The sequence below is a fragment of the Silurus aristotelis genome (assembly GCF_946808225.1).
Source record: "Silurus aristotelis genome assembly, chromosome: 1".
Taxonomy (NCBI): Eukaryota; Metazoa; Chordata; class Actinopteri; order Siluriformes; family Siluridae; genus Silurus; species Silurus aristotelis.
In genome coordinates, this window is record NC_139574.1 from 35,824,374 (window position 1) to 35,846,784 (window position 22,411).

Consider the following 22,411-nt stretch of genomic DNA (forward strand, 5'->3'; position numbering starts at 1 on the left):
GCATCCAGGAAAAGGGACTGGGGAAAGGGAAGAGGGTAAAGAAATCCACCTGGCTTTGCATTAATGGATGCTTTGGTGTGGCTGTGGCAGTGTGCCACTGGCTCAAGGTTTTGAAATGCTCATGTGTTTAGAGTTTTCTTTTTTCCTAGTACTTTCCTCAACAGTGGGGCCCGCTGCAGTGCAGTATTGCAGTGGTGGATAAAGTACACAAGCCACATAGTTGAGTTAAAGTAGAGATTCACTAGGCAACATATTACTAAAGTAAAAGTGCTCCAGTTAAATTTTAAAGAAAAAGGAACTGACAGTGAACTGTATGTTTATGCTAAGTACAGTATCTCACAAAAGTGAGTACACCTTTCTCATTTCAGCAACCATTTTAGTATATCTTCTCAAGGGACAATACTATAAAAAAATAAAACGGATATATTTTAGAGTAGCCAATGTGCAGATTGTATAACAGTACAGATTTACTGTAATCTAAAAATATCTCAACATACAGCCATTATTGTCAAAACAGCCTGGAACAAAAGACAGTACACCCTAAGTTATAACAGCTGTACATTGTTTAACCAGGCAAAGCCACATGTCCTATTCATGATTTTCATGTTTTTGTCTACTTGACAGGACCATACAAATTTCTGTATCTTGTTAAAGCAGTTAAAATTGGGTACTTTGAATACAATTCTCTCATACTGACCACTGGATGTTCAACATGGCACCCCATGGCAAAGAATTCAATTTCAATTCAATTCATTTTTATTTGTATAGCGCTTTTAACAATGAACATTGTCTCAAAGCAGCTTTACACAGATAATGTGGTGATTAAAATTAAATATGTTTTTTATAAGAACTAAGAACTGTCTGAGAATTTGAGAATTAGAATTGCTGCTCTCCATAAAGATGGCCTAAGCTATAAGAAGATCGGTAACACCCTGAAAGTGAGTTACAGTACAGTGGCCAGATCATACAGAGGTTTTCCACGATGGGTTCCACTCGGAACAGGCCTCACAAGGGTCCATCAAAGAAGTTGATTCCTCATGTTTTGTGTCAGGTGCAGACACTGACTTAAAAAAAGACGCATGAGTGCTGCCAACATTGCTTTAAAGATTACAGAAGTAAAAGGTCTGCTTGTCAGTGCTTAAAACAGGGGTCACCAACGTGGTGCCTGCGGGCCACATGAGTAGCCTGTGGGCCTTTTCTAAAAATAGCTGTTGCCTACTTTGTTAAATCATTGTTGATAATTATTATGAGAAATCATTAACATGATCAGTGTCTTCACATAGATAAATATCATTAATTATTAATAATAACATTATTAAATAAATTGAGCAAATTTGGTATTTCAGATCAAACTGAAAACTGTGTGCATCAAACTGGTAGCTCTTCACATTAATCGGTACCCAAAAAGTAGCTCTCAGTTTTAAAAAGGTTTTTTACCCCTGGCTTAGACCATATGACACACACTGCAACAAGTCGGTTTGCATAGCCACCATCCATCATCCTGTATAAGAGCATGAATTACTGGAACCATGTCCTGTGGTCTGATGGGACTACGATAAACTTATTTGGCTCAGATGGTGTCCAGCATGTGCGAGCCCTGGTGAGAAGAACCAAGAAAATTTGTCTGTGGCTGTGGTTCATTTAACGAAAAATTGATTCTTGTTGTTTTGGATACTTGGCATTGAATTTGTGGCACATTAGGGGATTGAGAACAATACAGTAGGTGCCAGAATCCAACATTGTTCCTCGAGAACATATCCCTTCCATTTAATTAGATACTACGATTTTCCATTGTGGCCTGAGTTTAGGATCTTCTTGATCTAGAGCAGGTTTTTCTAATTTGAACAGTGTAGTGATCCAGATGTAATGGGCTTGAGACGTGATAAGTCAAATGAGGGTGCTTGTTGACTTTGGCAGGGCAGATCCAGCTTGGATGTCATGTCATGGGTGTGGCGGAAGATCTTGAATAGGCAAATGGCACCTTGCAATCAAGCTTATTTCACACTTGAATGTTTCTATTGTCCTTAATAGACAACCGTAGAAGCACACCAGTTTGAAACTGTGAGGTTTCTATCTTCTCTATACAGCTGGGTAAGACACTGTGTGCCTTAATCTCTCTGTACAGGAATTCCAATGTAATAAAACATGTGTAAAGCAGTTTTGGGTGGGTTGGGCAGTGAGGAAAAGGAATAAAGATTTTGGAAATCTGTCTGTGATTACCATGACTACATTGTTGCCTTTAGACTCAGGTTGGTCAGTGATGAAATCTATGGCAATTTTGGTTCAAGGTTGCTGAGGTAGAGGCATGAGTTTACTTGCTGGGTGGTTGTATGGAATATTTGCCTGGGCACAAGCAGTGCATGACAGTCATTAATTTCAGTCACCAGTACTCAACTTTTAACAGGTTATATATCCTCTATGTGTTAAGATGGCCTGTGGCTGGGTTCATGTGTGCCCATGTGACAGCTAATGTCTCAGATGTGGGTGGCACAAACATTTAATTAGGTCAGCATGTGAGGGAACAGTTTATCACTCTTACTAAGAAAATGAAGGCTCTTTGGGTTTTAGTCACTGTTCCTTGTTTATAGTGGGATGGATGCACTACAGAGAGTCAGCCTTGATGTCCTTAGTAGAACAATGTCTGTACAAGAGTGTGTCAAACTAGGCACAGTCCACTAGGCTTCACAAGAGTTGTTTGGTAGTTTTCAGTCACTAAAGGTATATGTGGTCACTAAAGATTGTGAAATTGTGACGGTGACTTCACCCCTCCAGGGCAAACTTCACAGCCAAGCACTTTTTCCTATGTCATAGGTTATTTTGACTGTTTAAATCTTTTTTAAACTACCTAATGAAGCTTTGGTTTTTGAACCTTTTAAACCTCTGTGTGTAGTTAGTTGTACTAAACAAGTTAAGAGCTAATAATTTGCCTCGATGAATTTTAGTATTCGAATACCCCAAGTTACTGAAGGAATTGTTTTAGCCCTAATAGGGATGTGAGGGGAATAGTGGGACTAAAGCCCCTGAAACCATAGAACTTCACAAAACCTAGCAATCTTTAAAACTCCCACTATTTCCTGGTCCTCTCACCTCCTCAGGACCAATAATGAAGAAAGGAGATTGTGGACACATTTTAAGGTTGTAAACATTGCACTTATCACGTTAAAAGAATATTTCAGCTGAACAATGTTGTTCCAGGTCTGAGGGGACCAGTGAGAAAGGGATAAGGGTACTTAAGTATGATCTGTTTGAGCCCTCAATTATTGAGACAGAAAAGACCACCAACTGTAGATTTGCTGAAGACCTCTTAAATAGTCTGTGGGGAATGTCTAAGGGGCATTAGGTGTCAGGATTCTCTACAGTGGTTAAAGCACCATGATATTTGAGGGTCCTTGTTATACCATAATGTATTACTCATGGGTCCTTCATTAATGGCACAAATATAGGAGACGATGCAGTGACTGTGTGAGTATGTTTAATGATTGTATCATGGTCCAATTTCCAGCTAGTTCGTTCAGTGTTAAAAGAGCAAAGATTTGGTCTCAGTCTACCCTACACATTCAGGGTAAAAGATTCTAAGGACAGACACTGAGCTGGAGTTACTATAGGGAGTGCATAGTGGTTTCTGTTAGTTGTACCAGGGTAGATCTCACAAGTTTGACCAAAATGATTGACCAAAGAAGCCCACAGTATATCCCTTTTTTTATTTCTCATGCTCAGTTGAGCATTCTGATCCAGCTGCATAGGCTTTGAGAGTTTGGTCTCAGCCCCAGGCCTCTCCACCCTGTCAGACACTTGAGAGTTGCTGTTGAGATGATACAGAGAAATGGCTAAAGCAATCAAGGAGTCAAGAGACATTTAATCATCACTGCAAGCCAGCATTGTGAGCAAAAACTGCATTTATTTCCCCTTGATTAAGATCAGTTAAGACCTGCTTCAGAAGTACTTTTCTTGCCTTCATAAGTATGGTCAAAAACTGAAGATGACAATATATACCCTTGTTGCTAATGGCTATTTCCATTAACAAGCTGGGGAATTGTGTAAACTTGTGTGTCCAAGACACCCTATTGGCCAGAGAAACACAATAAGCCACTATAGTAGGAAGCCAAGGAAATTGGAGAGCAAAATTTGGAGGCACTGAAAACTTAATGACTAGTCAGACCTACGAAAAACTAATAATGATGATTATCAGTGATGTGTCTGGCATTGATGTGTATTTAATATTAACTTAATAGTGTTTTGATGGCATAAAGCCATAAATGATGCATAAAGGAGATATAAAATCTGTTGTAAAATGTTTGCACTTGCTTATGTGTGTGTGTGTGTGTGTGTGTGTGTGTGTGTGTGTGTGTGTGTGTGTGTGTGTGTGTGTGTGTGTGTGTGTGTGTGTGTGTGTGTCACAAGAAAAAAGAGGGAAGCCATGCTGCATTTCCTTGTTGGTCCACAGGAGGGCAATACAATAGTAATGTCAGCCATTTCACTGCTATTCTTGATGTTTGTTATATTGGCTATAACATGTAATGAATATAAATATAAGGGGAATTTTTGTCTAAACTATGAAAAATAACACTGAAGCAGATGGACAAACATTCAGAAGAACAAGTGATGAGCTCCCTGCCCATATCATCATGGAGAAGAGTTGTGTGTGCCACAGATTGAGGTAGTTGGTTGTATGGTTTCATACTGTAAATAGCCTGGAGATAACTGTACAGCCTTCTAGCTTTCCCTGTGGCAGCACTTAAACACCTATTACAATCCCACAATGCCACTGTTCAATATACCAGAAAATCACAGACAGAGACCAGATATGAAAACAATGAAACACTATTTATGCAGTAATCTAACAGAAAACATACATTGCAAGAAAAAAGTTTAAATACTGTATAAAACTATGATCTTTATAAACGCTGGGGAATGTGTAATAACATGGCAAATAACACAAGACAGGCAGGAGTTCTGTGACAGATGCATTCATTTAAGAAAGCAAACATGAAAATTGAAGAAATGATGCATAGCACACACTAGATAAGGTCTTGCCAGATGAGAAGATGGTGGTGGAGTAAGAGGTGGTGATGTTTTTGTGTCAGGTGGTGTGTTTTGACAAATTTGTTTTGTAGGTACTAGGGTCTAATTCCATGTTATACAATCTAATAACTGCTATTTCCTTAGTGGTGACTATGTAAATAATTTCATAGCACATTTATTTAAAAACAGTTCAATTGTTCAGGTTTATGAAACATAGACCCTCTATCACTTTCACAAATATTGTCTAAATGTTATAAAGTATAATCTAGATTAGAGATTCTCAACCACCTGGTCATGACCCAGTACCAGGCCATAGAAAAGTTGATAAAGGGTTAAAAGAACATTCTGGTGGAAATGTCTGTATATATGACACGGTATTCTTTATTGTGTGTTTTACACAGTTGCAATAGAGACGGTGGTTTGAATGTGATGGTTTCATGTGCAACACCAATTACAAAAAAAATTGGGATGCTGTGTAAACTGTAAATACAATCCGAATGCAATGATTTGCAAATATCATAAACCCTTATTTTATTCAATAAAACAAAGAAAATGTTGAACTACAAAAATGAGAAAAGAATTTGATGACTGCAATAATGTTCAGATAGGGCCATGTACACTGTTGTGTAGCACACCCTATACATCTGGGAACAATCTATACACATCTGGGAACTGAGGATAGCAGTTGCTGGAGTTTTGTGTGAGGAATGTTATCCCAATTGAGTCTGATACAGGATTCTAGCTGATCAACAATCCTGGCTCTTCTTTGTTTCATGATGTTTTAAATGTTTCCAGTTGGTGAAAGGACTAGACTGCAGACAGGCCAGTTCAGCACCTGGACTTTTCTACTATGAAGCAATGCTGATTAATAGATGCAGTATGTGATTAAGCATTGTCTTGGTGAAATATTCAAGGCCTTCCCTAAAGGGTATCGAAACATATGTTGCTTTAAAACCTCTATTTACCTTTCAGCATTGATGATGCCTTTCCAGATGTGAAAGCTGTCCTTTTCATAATCACAAATGCACCCCATACGATCAGATATACAGGTTTTGAAATGAGTGCTGATACTTTTCCTCAGTCCATTTTAAATGAGCTTTGGCCCAAAAAACGTTTCTGTCTACTTCTTTGCATAACATAGCATTAACATGCATTTGTTGATGACACTCTGGACTGTGTTTACAGACAATGATTACTGGATGTGTTTCCAAGCCCTTGAAGTGATTTCCATTAAAGAAGCATTCCTGTTTTTAATCCTGTGCTGCCTAAAGGCCTGGAGATCACAGGCATTTAAAACTTTTGATATTATTATGCACTGTAAATGATAAAGAGTTTTTAACTGCAATGTTATGTTTAGAAAAATAATTTTTAAATTGTTCCTCATTTTGTAGACAGTCTTTCACAGATTGGTGAAGCTCTGCTCATCTTTATTTTTTAAAAGAGACCCTGCTTCTCTAAGATACATTATTTATGCTCAGTCATCTTACTTACCTGCTGCCAATTAACCTAATTACTTGGAAAATTTACTTCAGCTATTTCTGTTTACTAATATTTACTTTTACAACCTTTTGTTGGTCCGGTCTGAACTTTTTCAAACATGTTGCTGCCATCAGATTCAATGACCTTATTGACCTTATTACCTTATCTCATTTATTTACTAATTTACTTATATATTTTATTCACAATAGAACCTAGAAAACAGAGCTAATGTTTTGTAAATGGAATAATCACAGATGGTTATATGTTGTATTCAAAGTGTATTTGTGTTCAAATGTATTTATGTATATAATTCTTATGTATTTTATATATTGTACGTTTAGTTGTCTTTTCCATGTCAACCTTTGGTCCGTGTGACAAAAACAATGTAACACTGATTTGACTGTAATTACAAGTCAAATCTAATTATGGTAATTACAAGTCATAATTACAAGTTAAAAGCCATCAATTACAAAATGACTCGGTTTAAAGTCTTAGAGTGCCTGATTTTAACAGTACTTTAGTCTTTTACTCATATTGAACGTACAGTATCATGTCACAAAGTAGAAGAACCATTAGGAATTAAATGGACAAATACAATTAAAGTACATAATTATGGATAAAGTAAAAACCAAACATCCGGGGCTCACGGTAATTTTATGCCTCTCTCAGTTCCAGAAAGGGGCAATATTTTATTACATTTCAATAAAAGCTGGTTCTTAAGGTTTTGGTAATTTATTTCAGCACTTTGTAGACTGAAAACAGGACCAGCGGTGCTAAAAAGTCAGTCACAGGCAGCAGATGTGTGTAAGGAAGTGTTAAGTCTTATTGACATCTCCAGCAAAGGTGCAAAATGTAATTGGTATTTTCATTTTCAATTAAAATATAGTGGATTGAAAAGTACATATAGTCAGTCATCAATGTAGTTGAGTAGAGAATAAAAGTTGCTTATATCATTCATATTCAGAAAAACTAGAAAGTAGCCAGAAATATATTTAAAAAGAGTAACAACGTACATTTACTGAAATACTTTACAACACTTCAGCCAGGTAAGCTAGAAATACCCAGTAACAAACATGGGGTAAAGAATAGTTGGCACAAACAGCCATAGATGTAAGTAGCAACATTAATTCAACAGTACACACTGTTTTGTTCATTCTCCATTGCAGCTTGGTTGGAACTGTTTTAATACGGTTTGTGCTTTTCTTCATTCTTCCCATCTTGAGGAATCATGAATGACTGCTTTTTGAACGTCATAAATCATATTTCAATGAGAACACATCTCCCCTGTTCTAACTTTTTAACAATGTATTATGTACCACAGTGAAACATGTATTGGTTACATTAGCTATATAAATATGCCTTTTTTTAATTTCGCAATCTGCAGCTTCCTTTTTTAAGTGATTGTAATGTTTCTTTTACCGATACACTTAAACAGTCTGTCCTACAAATAAACTGCATGGAACATCAACAGTGCTGTAGGCCTTTGCTTAATCAGAATGACTGAACTAAATGCAGTATCTCACCTCAAACAAAGAATGTGTATAATTTGCAACACTGCATGAGTGTGTTGCTCATTTTGTTGTACAGGGCCAGAGCTCAAATTGATGGGCACGTCTACACATTGATTAAGAGACGCAAACATGTGGGGTGATATTTTCCTCTGTTTCATCTCTCATCAGTGCGACGCTTGGTTGTGATCCTGACCCTCCCCCTACCTCCACTCTCTTCCCTGCTGTCTCTTCGCTTCGCCTCTCTCCTCATCTGCCCCCTGCCTGCTCCCTCTGTCTCGCACACATTTCCTATCCTCACTAGACACACACACACACACACACACACACACACACACACACACACACACACACACACAGAGGCGTGTGAACATGCAGTCTGCAAAGGGGTTGGGGGGGGGGGCAGAGGGGGGTAACAGAGGCATGGTGCCTGAGCAAATGTGAGCAAAGGGAGAAAGATGAAAAGAGGAAAGACTGTGAGAATGGTCAGATGAGGGAAGAGACAAAATCAGGAAATGACACTCATTAGAGGGAGAAAAGCGCACACCCGTGTGCACTCACAGGTATGTTCGTAGCATTTGTTTGAACAGGCTGCAGTATTTTTGGCACTGTAGGCTATAGGATATTGGAAGGGGGGTTAAGTTGACGCAGTATGACCATCTCTATTTGCTAAAATGTCCTTGATATGTATATTCCATTCGAACTGCCTTTGTTTCCGCTGACTATTGTCATCACGGGTAGAGCGACAGAACGACGAGACACAGACAGGATGCTCTTGTGAGAAAACATTGTTCCTCTGAAACACTGTTACTGTCTAAGTCTGTGAGATGCCACCACAATAGTAATATAGTAATATTTTTATACCTGTTCACCTCTAAGCCTGATGTTTTTGTATAGGATTCTGGATGTACAATATGTTGTTCAGCAGTAACTGATTTTGCATAATTGGGACCAAGCATGTGCATGTGATTGTTTACTGTGGTCACACCATTTCCATGCATGTTCACCTGTGCACATATGAACATGCAGGATGTGAGTCTGACTCAAGTTTCTTACATGGGGCGAACTAAACAAAGTGTGCAATTGTTAAATGCACTGTTCTGTCTATTGCCTACTTTTTCATCTTTTGAATAATGCATTGGTTGTCTTGTTACAGCTAATAACCGCTGTGGTGTGATAGGTAATTCAGCATTTTAATGATGCTTCAGAATAATCCACAGTGTTTCGTTAATGTTAGTACGCACTAATAGAGCGGTTGTATTGTCACTGGGACGATGACTTAAAATGGTTTCCAGAGATAAGATTTTGAGAAGACAAAGATAGTAGACAGAACCCTTTTTACTCAGTCTTATGTCAGTGATAACTGTCTACCTACAGGGGGTGCCAAACTCTTTTATTTTTTCCTCTGGATATAAAGTGGACTGAATGTAGCACTAGTGCAAATTTAAGACGTCTGCATCAATAAAACATTTTTGAATGCAGTCTAGTATATAATATTTATATAGCATATTTAATGAGTTGAGTGCAAACTACTGTGCATTTTGGGTTTGGAAACCCTAAAAAGGATGTTGCAGGTACTGTTTATTGGTCTGTGCTTAGCTGGTAGAGAAAATAATATTATGTCTATTTTTTACTGTTTGTGTAGGTGCATCATTCCTGTTCTTTTTAATAGTTGTTTAAAATACTTTTATTATATAACTGATGTTCTCTTTGTATTTGTGTATGTATGTATGTATGTATGTATGTATTGTATCTGTCTGTCTGTCTGTCTGTCTGTCTGTCTGTCTGTCTGTCTGTCTGTCTGTCTGTCTGTCTGTCTGTCTGTCTGTCTGTCTGTCTGTCTGTCTGTCTTTCCAACAAACATGTATAATAAAGTTTAGTGCTAAATGTTTTTTAAAAAGCAACCTGTTTTTCTTAGATGACAGCAGGTAGAGCTGAGCTGAAATGGCTTACGAAGATCCTCATACAACCTCACTGCAGCAAAAATATTCATCGACATGCCACGGTTTTATCATAACTGACACAAAAATGTTTGGTGCAAGCCTAATCCAAAGCCACACTTTCATCTTGTGTGTGGAGTTAGGGATTATCAGAAGCTTGCATTTAAATTCCTATGTGAAACCTTGCAGTATGTATAAAGAGGAATAACTCACAGATATTTTAAACATCCACAGCCATCATTCAGCATGCATCTCCATCCCTGAGACCCTTAACCTGTGATATAAATACAGGTCACAGGTGAGGTGGTCAGGAACGGGGTGGCATGCAATGTCATCAATTATATCAAACCGAGAACCATTCAGAAGCTTTTGTTAATTCATATTTGAGTTCAGATGAGCACAACAATTTGTTAAGCTAATGCCTTGTCTTCCATTATATTGACTCTTGTGTTAATAATACACTGCAAACATTAATTATTGGTTCCTGAAAGCAGCACAATTTGCAGAGCATTTAATTCTGGGGGCTTGACTGCCATGGTGGCTTAAGGGAGCGCACACTGCAGGCTGGCTTTGTGTTGTGACCTATGAAATGGTCTAGTAAGAATAGAGCACTGGGTTATGACCTTTAAAATTGTCTTCATGTTCAGGAGTTATTCAAATAAATGTAACAGGTATAAATGGATAATTGATGTCACCCAGATGAGGATGGGTTTCCTAATGAATTGGGTTCCTCTCAATATTTCTTCGTCAGACAATCTCAGGGAGTGGCTCGCTCATTATGGAATAACATATTCATTTATGACGTTAACTTTTTACTTGACGTTACTCTAATATTTCTGTAAAGCTGCTTTGAGACAAAGTGTATTATTAAAAGCACTATACAAAATAAAATTTTACTGCTCAGATTGAACACTTAACTATTCCAGTGGGAGTGCTTTACTTATTTGTGAACACTTATTTTATATTCCTTTTTTTCTTTCCAGGTAAAAAAAATGGCATTAACATCAAATCAGATACTCCTTGGTATTCTTTAGGATTTCTGTATTTGTGGACACCATGTAGATAACGGATCAGTTTATGTTATTTAAAAAACAGCTCAGTTCATCCACTCATTTAGCAATGTTTTCTGACTCAGGAATACTAACTCTCTTTATTTAATTTTCTAGGATTTTATTTATGATTAGACCTTTTTCTTACCTGATACTATCACATTTAATGAGAAATTATTATGTAAGTTGGTATGAATATAATTGTCATGTTTCAGCGAATTAATGTCCAGCCTGTCACTGATGCAGAAGGATTGCAAATAAATAAAATGAGAGGGGAAAAAAAGGACATTTTTGGGCACAACTGGCTTACAGAGAGACGACGGACTGCTGCTTGTCATCCATTGTCGGCTCCTGCACACTATCGATTGCCTTGTCTCAGAGGAGACAGATGACTGCATTAGCACCCAAGTTGCTCAATGCCACTGGAAACATATTAACTTCATATATTAGGCACCCTGTCTGGTTTCTATGGTGACGGATGGAGGATGGAGGAAGTAGAGAGTGAAGAATTGGGGGGTGTGTATGGGAGGAGAAGGAAAAGGAGGAGTAGGGGGTTGGGGATACAGGATGCAATGGAACTGCCTTAGGGCCTATCAGTAGTATTTTTCGCTCCCCATCTCTCTCTATGTCTCTCTCTCTCTCACTCCAACACTAACACACACACACACACACACACACACACACACACACACACACACACACACACACACACACACAGACCGTTTTTATTTTTTCTAACTTTATCTAGCAATGTTTCTTATCTATAAATATTAAACCTATTTTATTAAAAACACTTGTGCTTTACCCCTCTGTGTACTGTCATGTTGTCATTTGCAGTGGTCATAAGATTTATCATCTGTTTCATTAGTTTGATTATGGTTCATATGATAGACTTCCTTTTAATGTTAAGCTAAAATGTTCCTCAAATTCTAGTCTCTCACATAAACGCATGCACATACATCACTACAAGCCCAAACCCTGACATGTCTTTGTGTGACTCACTAGTTCTCCCTCTGTCTCCTCTCCCTATCTTGGTCATGGAGACAATAGATTGAAAGGATGCATAGAAGAGAAAAGTCAATGGAGGTGTTCACCTTTCCTCTTCTAGTTGCATTGTAAGATCTGCAGCACTGAACTACTGAACATGATCTGATGTTGGCCTAGTTTTGTTACAGCATAAATGAAATCAAGGCTGAATCAATTTCATATATTCATAGAATCAATTTGTGGTAATAAAAAAACAAAATATTTTATGCGAATGAAACATCATAAAGACTTTAAAGAAAAAATTACTGTTGAACTCTGAACAGTTTTTTTTTTTTTTTTTTTGCATGAAGCAAAATAACGATTTTAGAGATTTCAAATCCAAACATTCTAAGCAAAATGTCCGGATGTGCACTCAGGATACTATTTCTAGCGTCATCTATTTGCTTAGGATCTAGTTGTTACCAGTGCTTTATAGATCCAGATGACAGTGTCCGTCTGTGTTGGGGTCACGTTCTTAGTAATTATAACATCCGTAATATAGATGCCTGTTTCAAAACTCTCGATAGAATTTTCATCGATGATCCGAGAGTAATCAAAGCAGCTGAAGTAGGTAAGACATTAAACCGACTTAGTGATCAGTAGTGACAAGTTACAAAAACAGCAACAATCAATGTTCAGCTGTAACTATGGACTTAAATTGATAGATGATGTGAGTAAAGTGAACTGATGAAGTGTCAGCCAGAGTTTGTTAAAACAGAGGTTACTTGTTTACTTACAATTGTCACTGTTAATGTGAAAAGCAGTATAAAGACCAGTGCTACTGTTTAACAATTTGTAGAATTTAATGTTTTTTGCTGCATTAAAATACATGAAAAACTATGGAATTCAAGGGCAATAAATAAGTATAAGGACGAAATATTAAAATTTTATTATATCATCCTAGAAAGTCCACATAACTATTTTGATTCTTTGTTCAGGAAATGGGAACAATCCAAATGAAAGACATACTGTATCTTCATTTCTAATACTTTACTTAATACATATTTATCTCTTCTTCTTTGCTTCTTCATTGTGCACATAATGTGGGACATTTTTGTAAGCTATCAAATGCGGTTAGAAGTCATATTTTTCAAATGAAAACAAATGTGCATTAATTGATTTTATAACTACTGGAAGTAAATATGCAGCCATATGCTGACAAAATACTGGACCTTTCTTAATGCTCATATGTTTTTTAGTGATGGTCTAGACACTTCTCAGGCAGTCTCAGGCACCTTATGTAAATCTGGCAACCTTGTAGTCATGAATAATTTGCTAAATTTGAATGCATCGCTCAGGAAAGAAAACAGTATGTAAATCTGTAAAGCATCTCTACATACTGAAATAGTATAATTTATTTTTTCAAGTATTTGGAATTTAAATCAAATTATTAACCTCGACCCCTGTTGTTCTTGCTTCATTATTGCTATGTCTGTTGATTTGCTTTTTTTCTCAGGGCGTGGCTATGACACAGTACTAAAGGAGATTTTGAGAGCTGAAATCATGCCCATTGTGGAAGAATTTCACCAGAATATAAATAATGGTATATAAATTTGGCTGTTTGCCAACTCTTTTAAACTGCTATTCACACTGCTAATTGGAACCAGAAGATCCACCCTCATCATATAGATATTATAGATAGATAGATAGATAGATAGATAGATAGATAGATAGATAGATAGATAGATAGATAGATAGATAGATAGATAGATAGATAGATGGATAGATGGATAGATAGATAGATGTGCTGCACATAGTGTTATATACCTCTCTGTTTAACTTTTCTCATATTTTTAGACACAGTGTATGAAGTTCGATTGCAAACTGCTGCAGAAATCTTCATCATAATGGCTTCCGGTCTGCCTAGAGGTGGGATTCCCTTTGCTCTTTGAGTACTAAATAGTACAGGTTCTAAGGATCTAGGATCATATTTATTAAATTGGTAGCTCAGTGGTTAGGTTTTTAGACTCTGGGCCCTTGAGCAAAACCCTTAGTCCTAAACTGTTTAGTTGTATAAATGAAATAATTGTCTGGTATATAAAATACTGCTTTTAGATTATTGCCTATGAGCAGTTTTACATTATGTGAAATGTATATCTACGGTATATTTACCATACCAGAATAACCTGATTGACTTTAGTTTAATATTATTGTAAGTTTATTATTCTTGCTTTTGCAAATCGCCTACTGTTTACTTGTTCCTCTTTTTTAAACCTTGAGCTTAGAGCTTAGAAACTTGTTTAATTTTGCTGTATGTTCCACTTTTTCTGCTTAAACCTTTTACATGCCTTTTACAGCTTCTAGATGTTTCCCCCCTTGTGGTAGGTAACTGTTCAACCAAACTATGATTCTTTTATAACATATAGCAATATAGCATTTTTAGTTCTCATGTTACCATGTATGTTTGTTACTGCAATTTTGTCAGGTTTTCAAGCTGAAGGCACTGTCTATAACTGCGTGACTTGTCAGTATGACTCCTGTGAATTTCCTTTGGATTGTCCATGTGAGTTTATTTCACTAGTTTACCTTTTACATGCAGTGTGCACTATACATGTCAACCGGATCATACTGAGGTACAAATATACTATACACATGGATGACTGAAACAAATCTAACAATGAATAAAAAATTAACATGCAATCAGTTTATTATTTTATTTTATCAGCCTTTGTTTATTTTAATACAAATAGTAAATTTAAATGGCAAACATGTTTGTTAATGGTTGCCCCACAATTGTCCTTGGAGTCCAACCCATTGGATTAACAACACCTCACAAACGTGAAAGAGCTGCACATTTTTTTCACACATATTAGAAGAAGGACACATTAAATAAATATCGTGTGTGCTGCCTCATAATACCTCACAATATGAACAACTCGTGTTATGTAAATAAATTCTGTACGTAGGCTGCCTTTTTGTGTCTTGTGTGTCATCCAACTAAGTACAGTAAATCCCACCTACCTGCTTATCTGCATAATTATTCCCTGCAACCCACCACACCTGCCTGCCACTTTCTTGCCTGCCACCAGCTTTTTCCTGCCCTTTATCCTGAATAGGGTTGCATTAGTTTGTATTTTTATAAGTACATTTGCACACGTGCAAGAGCACAGGTAGGATACAAACGAACCAATTCATGAATATCACATTTTCTGTGAATTTTCAGAACAAATGATTTCCAATTAATTACATTAAAATTTAGCTTGATAAATAATAGCCAATGAGTGCAAAGTGAACACAAACAAATTTATTCGTAACTTGTTTACAGAAGCATTTGCACAAAAAAATCTGTAAGATTTTCATGAAAATTTAGTTAACTCAAAAAAACTTTGTCAATCTAGGTAGTTTGTGCAAATCTATGTATAAAGAGACTCACTCATGTTAAACTCAAAATGAGCTACTGCAGTTTCATATACTGTGTGAACTAACTATATGCTAACCTCTGTGTATAAATAAAAAGTGCTGTGCTTGCGAACTAAAGCTATGTCTGTCTCTCTTTCTGTCTGTCACTCTTTCTTTCTTTTAACAACAATCTTTATGATAATAAAACCATTTCAAACTTTAAAACAGGCTTCGTCAAGCCAATATCAAAGTTTGTTGTGAGGACCTTTAAATATCTAGTTACCATTGTACTGTAATTTTACACACACGTAGGGTAAAAGAAGCCATTTTACCTTAAGTTACTCATATATGGAAGAATAGATTTCTTTGATAAAATTCTGTAGGTATACAGTATATGTTACCATCGTGAGAGAGAGAGTGACACGAACATGAATGAACACTTTGCATCTTTTGAGTAGATTGCAGAGATGGCAAAAGTACACACTCAAGTAGAAGTAGAGATACTCGTATTTTTTAAAGAGACTCTGGTAAAAGTACTGACTACACTTTTTCACTCAAGTTAAAGCAAAGTAGTATAGGCTCTGACGTTACTAATACCTGTTTAAGTGTCATGGTGGTAACTGGACCTTTCTCATCCACGTTATCCTCATACTTCTTGTTGCCTTCTGCCTTGCTTGTTGTTAACTTCATAGGCTAGCCTATGTCTATGGTGTGTGATAGCCAGGAAATGCTGCACCAGAGGTAGATTGAAAAAGCTTCGCAATGACAAGAAATAGGTCGATGGGCTGAAAATGGTGCGCAATGAAAAGAAAAAATATTGAACATGTCACCAAATAGATTAAAACTACAGTAATGAGCCTGGTTTAAAAATGTGAGTAGTAGAACAGCACAGATGTTTGTGCAAAAATGTAATGAGAAAGTAAAAAGTTGTCCAAAAAATAATTGGTAAAGTAAAGTACGGATACCAGAAAAATCTCAATAAGTACAGTAATAAAGTATATGTACGTCGTTGCTTCCAATCTCTGGTAGATTGTATACACAAGTGTGAATCTTATTAACTCTGAGAGGACTCAAGGTTGAAGAATCACACCGGAAAGTCTCTTGAGCATTAACTCTGCTTTATGCTGTATATGCACAGTTTTTTCATCCCGGTTTATGCATACGCAATGCTATATTTTAGCACAATTATGTAACCATGCAAGCATCCATTTGTAGATTTTAAATCCCTACAATTCTCTTGAGGGCTATTCCTTGGCCTTGGCAAGGATAAAATGTAGCCTTTACGTTCCTTTACTCATTTATATGAGTTGACAGACCTCCTCGCTTGCACTGTGTTGCTCATTTCTAGCCAGCAGAGTTACAATTACCGTGAAGCAAATCATCCTCTTTCACCCTAGAGGCGCTGCTTAAATATTATAATTACAGAAATGGTGTGCAGTCGGTTCTGTTAATTCCTGTGAGAGAAGCCTTATAGCAATTGGTGAGCAGTTAAACAGGCCTGCCTAGTGTATGTACAGTATTATATGTGAAATGCTTATATGTCTCTTTATAGCGCAGGAAATTACTGTGGAGGAAAATAACAGAACTCAGATGTGGTGTCATGTGCCATTTGTTTTGCCAAATGACATACAGATTGTTTGGCGCTATGCAGAGGTATGGCAAGCTAAAGTATTGTAAAATATGCTATTTTACAATTTACAGTATAAACCACCATTTCAATTGTCAGTTCTTTTTGCACTAAATTCCATTAATGTCAGCACTTTCCAAATGTCTATATAAAAACCTTGCTCATGTGTCTTCCTTTTCTTTTAAGATCAAGACACTGCTTATAGATCAGTTTGAGGAGGTGACAGTTGGCACAGATAAGCTTTTCTCCATACCATCGGCCCGACTGGACCATTCAGGAACATATCAGTGTGAGATCTTTTCTCAGGAGCGCTCACTAGTCCGCATCTACTATCATCTTACAGGTCTGAATATGTGAACATTTCCATTGTCTGTTTCACCTCCTTTTTTTGTGGGTTGAAGGAAAGAAAATCCGATCTTGATGCGCAATTTGTCAATAATTTTCTGTTCTTTTTTAAACAACAAACATGATATGTTTTTTATTCCTTGCCACACTAAAACAATGATATTTAACTGCAAGTTTAAGAGTTAGTTTGGGTAATTTGCATATTACTTTTATTTATTGTTCGTTTGCTCTGCATCAAACAAAAAATATTTGTCAAACGGGTGCTGCATTGTAAGCAGAAGATTTAGGACTTAAAACTAAATGTGTGACGGGAAATATTTAAAAAAATCTATACTTTTTTCCTGTATCTGTTTCATTGTTGGTGTGTTATTGGCTGTAGAGTATTGATTATTAATATATAGGGCCAATATATTACAATTAACCTATATAACTATAAAGTATTGTTTGGTACTTCCCGTGGGCTCACCACCTGCAGGAGGGACCGTAAGGGACGGTGCTGTGAGGATTGGGCAGCAGTCGAAGGCGGGGGCCTGCTTAGACTACTGCCCCCGGATAAGCGGGAGAAAATGAATGAATGAATGAATAGTGTCTGGTATTATGATCATTTTTTCTTTTTTACAAAAATAAGTTAATTGCTATATATTGTTATACAACTGCAATACAAAAAGTAATACTAAACTCATTGCTACATAACTTATTTTTTATGTCCAACCCAATTCAGTTATATCTTTGGATTGTTTCTGTATGCAAAAGAGTGCCCTGAATTAACAAATTCATTACAAAAATCATTCACTACAATTACAATCTATCTATGTTTTCTTTTCTTTCTCTCCCAGTCATTCCTAATGAAATAGTTGGTTATGCAGAACTGCAGGATGTGTTTGATAAGGCTCTTCTACCTGCTGGACAGTTTCTACTTTTGCCCTCTACACCTTCATCTTCTCTGCTGAAGCTGCCTAGTCCAGTTTTTCTTATCGTTTGCCTGACATCACTACTATTGCTGCTTTTCCTTACTCTAGGGTAAGGCTAAATATAGTCTCTCTACCTGATTTTAATAGTATGTAAGAAGAAAGAAAAGAAGAAAGAAAAAATAAATTAATGGCAAGACATGCAGTTCTTTGCTGTGATCTATGTATTAAACATTGTCTATATGCATTATCAGTATATTATCTATAATGATAGACTTCTATGGCATTGCTGTTTGGTCTGGTTCCCAATATTTATCTTTTACTTTTTTCTACAAATCTTTTATTGTTTTCAACCAAAGGACAGCTCTGTTTTTACTCAAGATTTCTTTGTAATGTTTATTTATAAAAAAAATTTTTCAGGTTTTTTAATGCTGGATTTCATGTGATGCAACAGATAAACAAGATCAATTCCTAGTGATACCACAGCTATCTGTGGTATACGAGTTCAAAATAGTGAAACTGACATTCTTTTTGGAATGGGAGTCGTGGCATACACTTTTTAGTGTAGACAATCATAGGTGTCTTTGAGCTTATTTGTGTGGAGGAAAGTTCAAAAATAAAAAATGAAAGTTTCATACACTTTGCACATTGTACACAGTAAGAAGTTTGTGTGCACCAAATAGGATATGCATTTAAAAGATTTACACATTTACTGTAAATGTTAAGCTTAATGTAGTGTAATGTAAACTAAGCACTCTAAGGAGTCCAAATCGGGAATATTTGAATTCAGTGGCGGTCCGTCAGGGCCAGGAAGGCCTTCTCTCTTACCTAACCACATCAGAAACACTGACTTATGTTTTACTATATTTTTGTATATAAATATGTATTACATTTTTCCAAATAGTTTTTTCTCTTCATTGACTAAAAGAAAGGAGGTGAAGCTGGACGTAGCAGAGCTGAAAATGTTGAGGTTTTCGTTGGGAGGGCTGAGGATGAATAGAATTAGTAATTAGTTTATTAGAGGAGACAAGGTAAGGGAGGCGAGATTGAGATGGTTTGGACATGTGCAGAGGAGAAAAATTGGACATGTTTCCGCCAGAAAGGAGGAAAATAGGAAGCTCACGGAAGAGGATTATGGATGTGGTGAGGGAATACATGTAGGATGTCAGGCTGAAAGAGGGATTTGTAGAGGACAGGGGGGGTTATGGAGATGAATGGTATAGGTATAAGATAGATAGATAGATAGATAGATAGATAGATAGATAGATAGATAGATAGATAGATAGATAGACAGACAGACAGACAGACAGACAGACAGACAGACAGACAGACAGACAGACAGACAGACAGACAGATAGATAGATAGATAGATAGATAGATAGAGGAAAGCTGGACATTGTGAGGAACGGTTAAGCTTTTTCATGAACCATTTGCTCTATTTGCATTTTTTTCGGATAAATGGATAATTTAAAAGTCCCTAAAAAAAATTTAATGCACTTAAATGCACAAAAACACTGGGGTCATTTTATAAGGTTAATATTGATGCTTCTTTTAGGGATGATGCATGCGGGTGGTGCAGTGAAAGGATTGTTAATTGGGTTTCTTGCTTCAGTAATGCCATTTATTCTTGCTGCATGGGATACCTGTCTGTGATGCAGTGCTCCAATATACTGTGTTTCATTATAATATTGGAGGTTTCTATAGCCATGTCATCATAATGGTGGTATTAAGAGGTAGACTGATTCAGGTAAGACAAAACTGAAGGAATATATGTGAAATGCATGGCCCCCCACTGTTTGAAAAATATTATTCTGTTTTGGCTTCTCTTTAAATGTTTAAATACAGAATCTGGATTAATTGAATGAACCAGCAGCATAAATCATGACAATCTCTAAATTGTTACATACATTTCTCTGTTCATACTCTCCATGTGTCGTTCATGTTGTGCATAAACAAATTTGTCTCTGCTTCCTCTAAGGCTTCTGATGTGGTGCTTTTGTGAGAAAATGGATTGTGTGCGAGATGAAGAACATGGACCACAACAAAATACTGATGCCTCTTAAACTGCTTGAACCAGACCAACAAAAATTCCAATCAAATATTACCGAAATGACCTGCAATTGTTTTGCTTACCACTAGAGGATGCCAAAATCACTAATGTAGTTTGTAACTTCTAACATATCTGATAAATCTGTGTAAATTTCGTGACGAATAAAATGTAAATTCTTTCGAGAAGAATTCCACATCAAATCCATTCATAAAATAATTCTCTATTACACTTAACCCACATTGGTTCCTTTATCTTTTTTACTCTTATATAAGATAACACAGTTGGCAAGGCTCTGTATAAAATATATTTATATTAAATGTATATATGTATGTATTTCTGATATAAAGATTTTTAAAGAACTGTGCTACTTTTTGCATTTAATCTTTTTTTGTTTTGTCCGTAAACCTGTATGATGTTAACCTTAGAAAATCTGATGATACTTTGAGTTGCTAAACTTGTCTGATATTACTTATACATAGGTGTTTCCTTTTAGATTGGGAGGGGCACATTGGTTTGCTTCACTCCGCTTGTCCTGTTGCTAGTAGAAACGCAAGAGAAACCTTCTGGTGACGCCACAAGAAATATGCAACAAGTGACAGAACATTAAGTTCTTATGTCTCAGCATAAGACTGGTTGGTATGTAATGTGAATGAGAAAAAAATCATTAGGTCAGGTTTTGGGACATATGTCTTTTTCAGCCATATGTCTTTTTCCCCCCCATGCTGTTACACGAATTTTTAGCTTCACTTGACTTGGGAGACCAAAACCAGCTCCATGAAGATTTAGTTCACATATAGTTGGAGTGGAAGATCTTGAGTTATCTGCTTTCAATCTCTGACCTCAACCCTATTGAACACTTATGGAATGAATTGGAATGCTGTCTCCACCACAGACCTTCTCAGTCATCAGTACTTGACTTTATTAACACCCTTGTGAATAAATGAGTTAGAATTTCCACAAGCACACTCCAAAATCTAGTGCAACATCTTCCCAGAAGAGGTGGGTTTATTTGAACAGGAAATGGGGACTATATGTGGAATTAGATGATTACTTTGTTAAAAAAAAAAAAAAAAAAAAAAAAATGTTCTTATAGTGTATTAGTTGATTTAATTTATGATTTTATGTATCTTAACAAAAAGTTCAGGTCCTCTAGAATAAAAGAACAGCCCCATCCCTTTTATAGATCCACCACCATTTTTAACTGTGGGTATGAGGTAATGTTTCTACCTCTGTGTGTGGGCCAAACCTACCTTTAGTGTTTCTTGCTAAAATGCCCTATTTTGGATACATCTGACCATATAATTTAATCCCATTTAAAGTTTCAGTAGTGTCTGACAAAGTTAAGATGTTTGAGTTTGTTTTTTAGATAAAAAAAAAAAAGATTTTTGCTTGTTGGTGATGTTGGTGATGTCAGATTTAATTATTTAGATTTTCTGAAATCGCAAATAACTTCTGCAGTTTACCAGCTGTGATCCTTAAAGATTTTTTGGCCACATGAACCATGCTCTTCACAGTGAGCTGAGACAAAATAGGCACATGTCCTCTGTCCAGTTCACTTTAACTTAATTATGGCCCTGATGGTGGTAATTGGCATTAGTAATGTTTTTGCTATTTTTTTATGGGCAGTTTCTATTTTCTAAAACTCTAAACAAAAATCGAGATATGTGATATGTGATCCATTAAAATACATTAATTTTTTTATTTTAATACATTTCAGATTTCATTTCCAGATGGATAATTTGCAAACATGGTTAATATACAAAAAGTAGACTTGCCAACTTAGCATTTAGCTAATTACAAGCAAAGACTCACAAAAACATTGGGCAGATAAATGTCACAATACACACACGTTAAGACGAGGAACATCTAGGATCAGTAATGAAAAGGCAGAATAACTAATGCTTTACAAGTGACAGGGCTGAACTACAAATGACCAAACCAGGACGTGACTAAGATACAATGACAAAGACTAGAGGTGGAGTGTTAAACAAAACAGGAAGTGAAAATATAAGAAGAAAGTGCAAGGAAAGGGTGGATGTGAAATTTGAGAAAGCAGGATTGGGTGGGCCTGTCTGAGGTGTCTCTGTCTTCTTTGCATCCATGACTGCAGACCATACA

The 22,411-nt window shown here is 36.4% G+C and overlaps 1 protein-coding gene across 7 annotated transcripts in view; it reads left to right on the top strand.

Moving 5' to 3' along the window:
- Positions 1-20,657, top strand: part of spaca6 (sperm acrosome associated 6) — a 39,478-nt gene extending 18,821 nt beyond the window's left edge. For 3 of the 7 annotated variants that reach the window (XM_083538548.1, XM_083538547.1, XM_083538549.1), the window contains 8 exons: positions 13,481-13,567; positions 13,822-13,893; positions 14,322-14,345; positions 14,450-14,527; positions 16,916-17,016; positions 17,177-17,333; positions 18,172-18,355; positions 20,222-20,657. In XM_083538548.1, coding sequence (XP_083394674.1) covers positions 13,528-13,567; positions 13,822-13,893; positions 14,322-14,345; positions 14,450-14,527; positions 16,916-17,016; positions 17,177-17,333; positions 18,172-18,355; positions 20,222-20,306 — 741 coding nt within the window. In that variant the 5' untranslated portion in view covers positions 13,481-13,527 and the 3' untranslated portion in view covers positions 20,307-20,657. Of the gene's footprint in view, positions 1-8,438; positions 8,573-9,874; positions 12,596-13,480; positions 13,568-13,821; positions 13,894-14,321; positions 14,346-14,449; positions 14,528-16,915; positions 17,017-17,176; positions 17,334-18,171; positions 18,356-20,221 lie in introns of those variants that run through there. The other 4 variants (XM_083538546.1, XM_083538551.1, XM_083538545.1 and 1 more) reach the window with 4 other exon arrangements.
- The last annotated feature ends 1,754 nt before the right edge of the window (positions 20,658-22,411 follow it).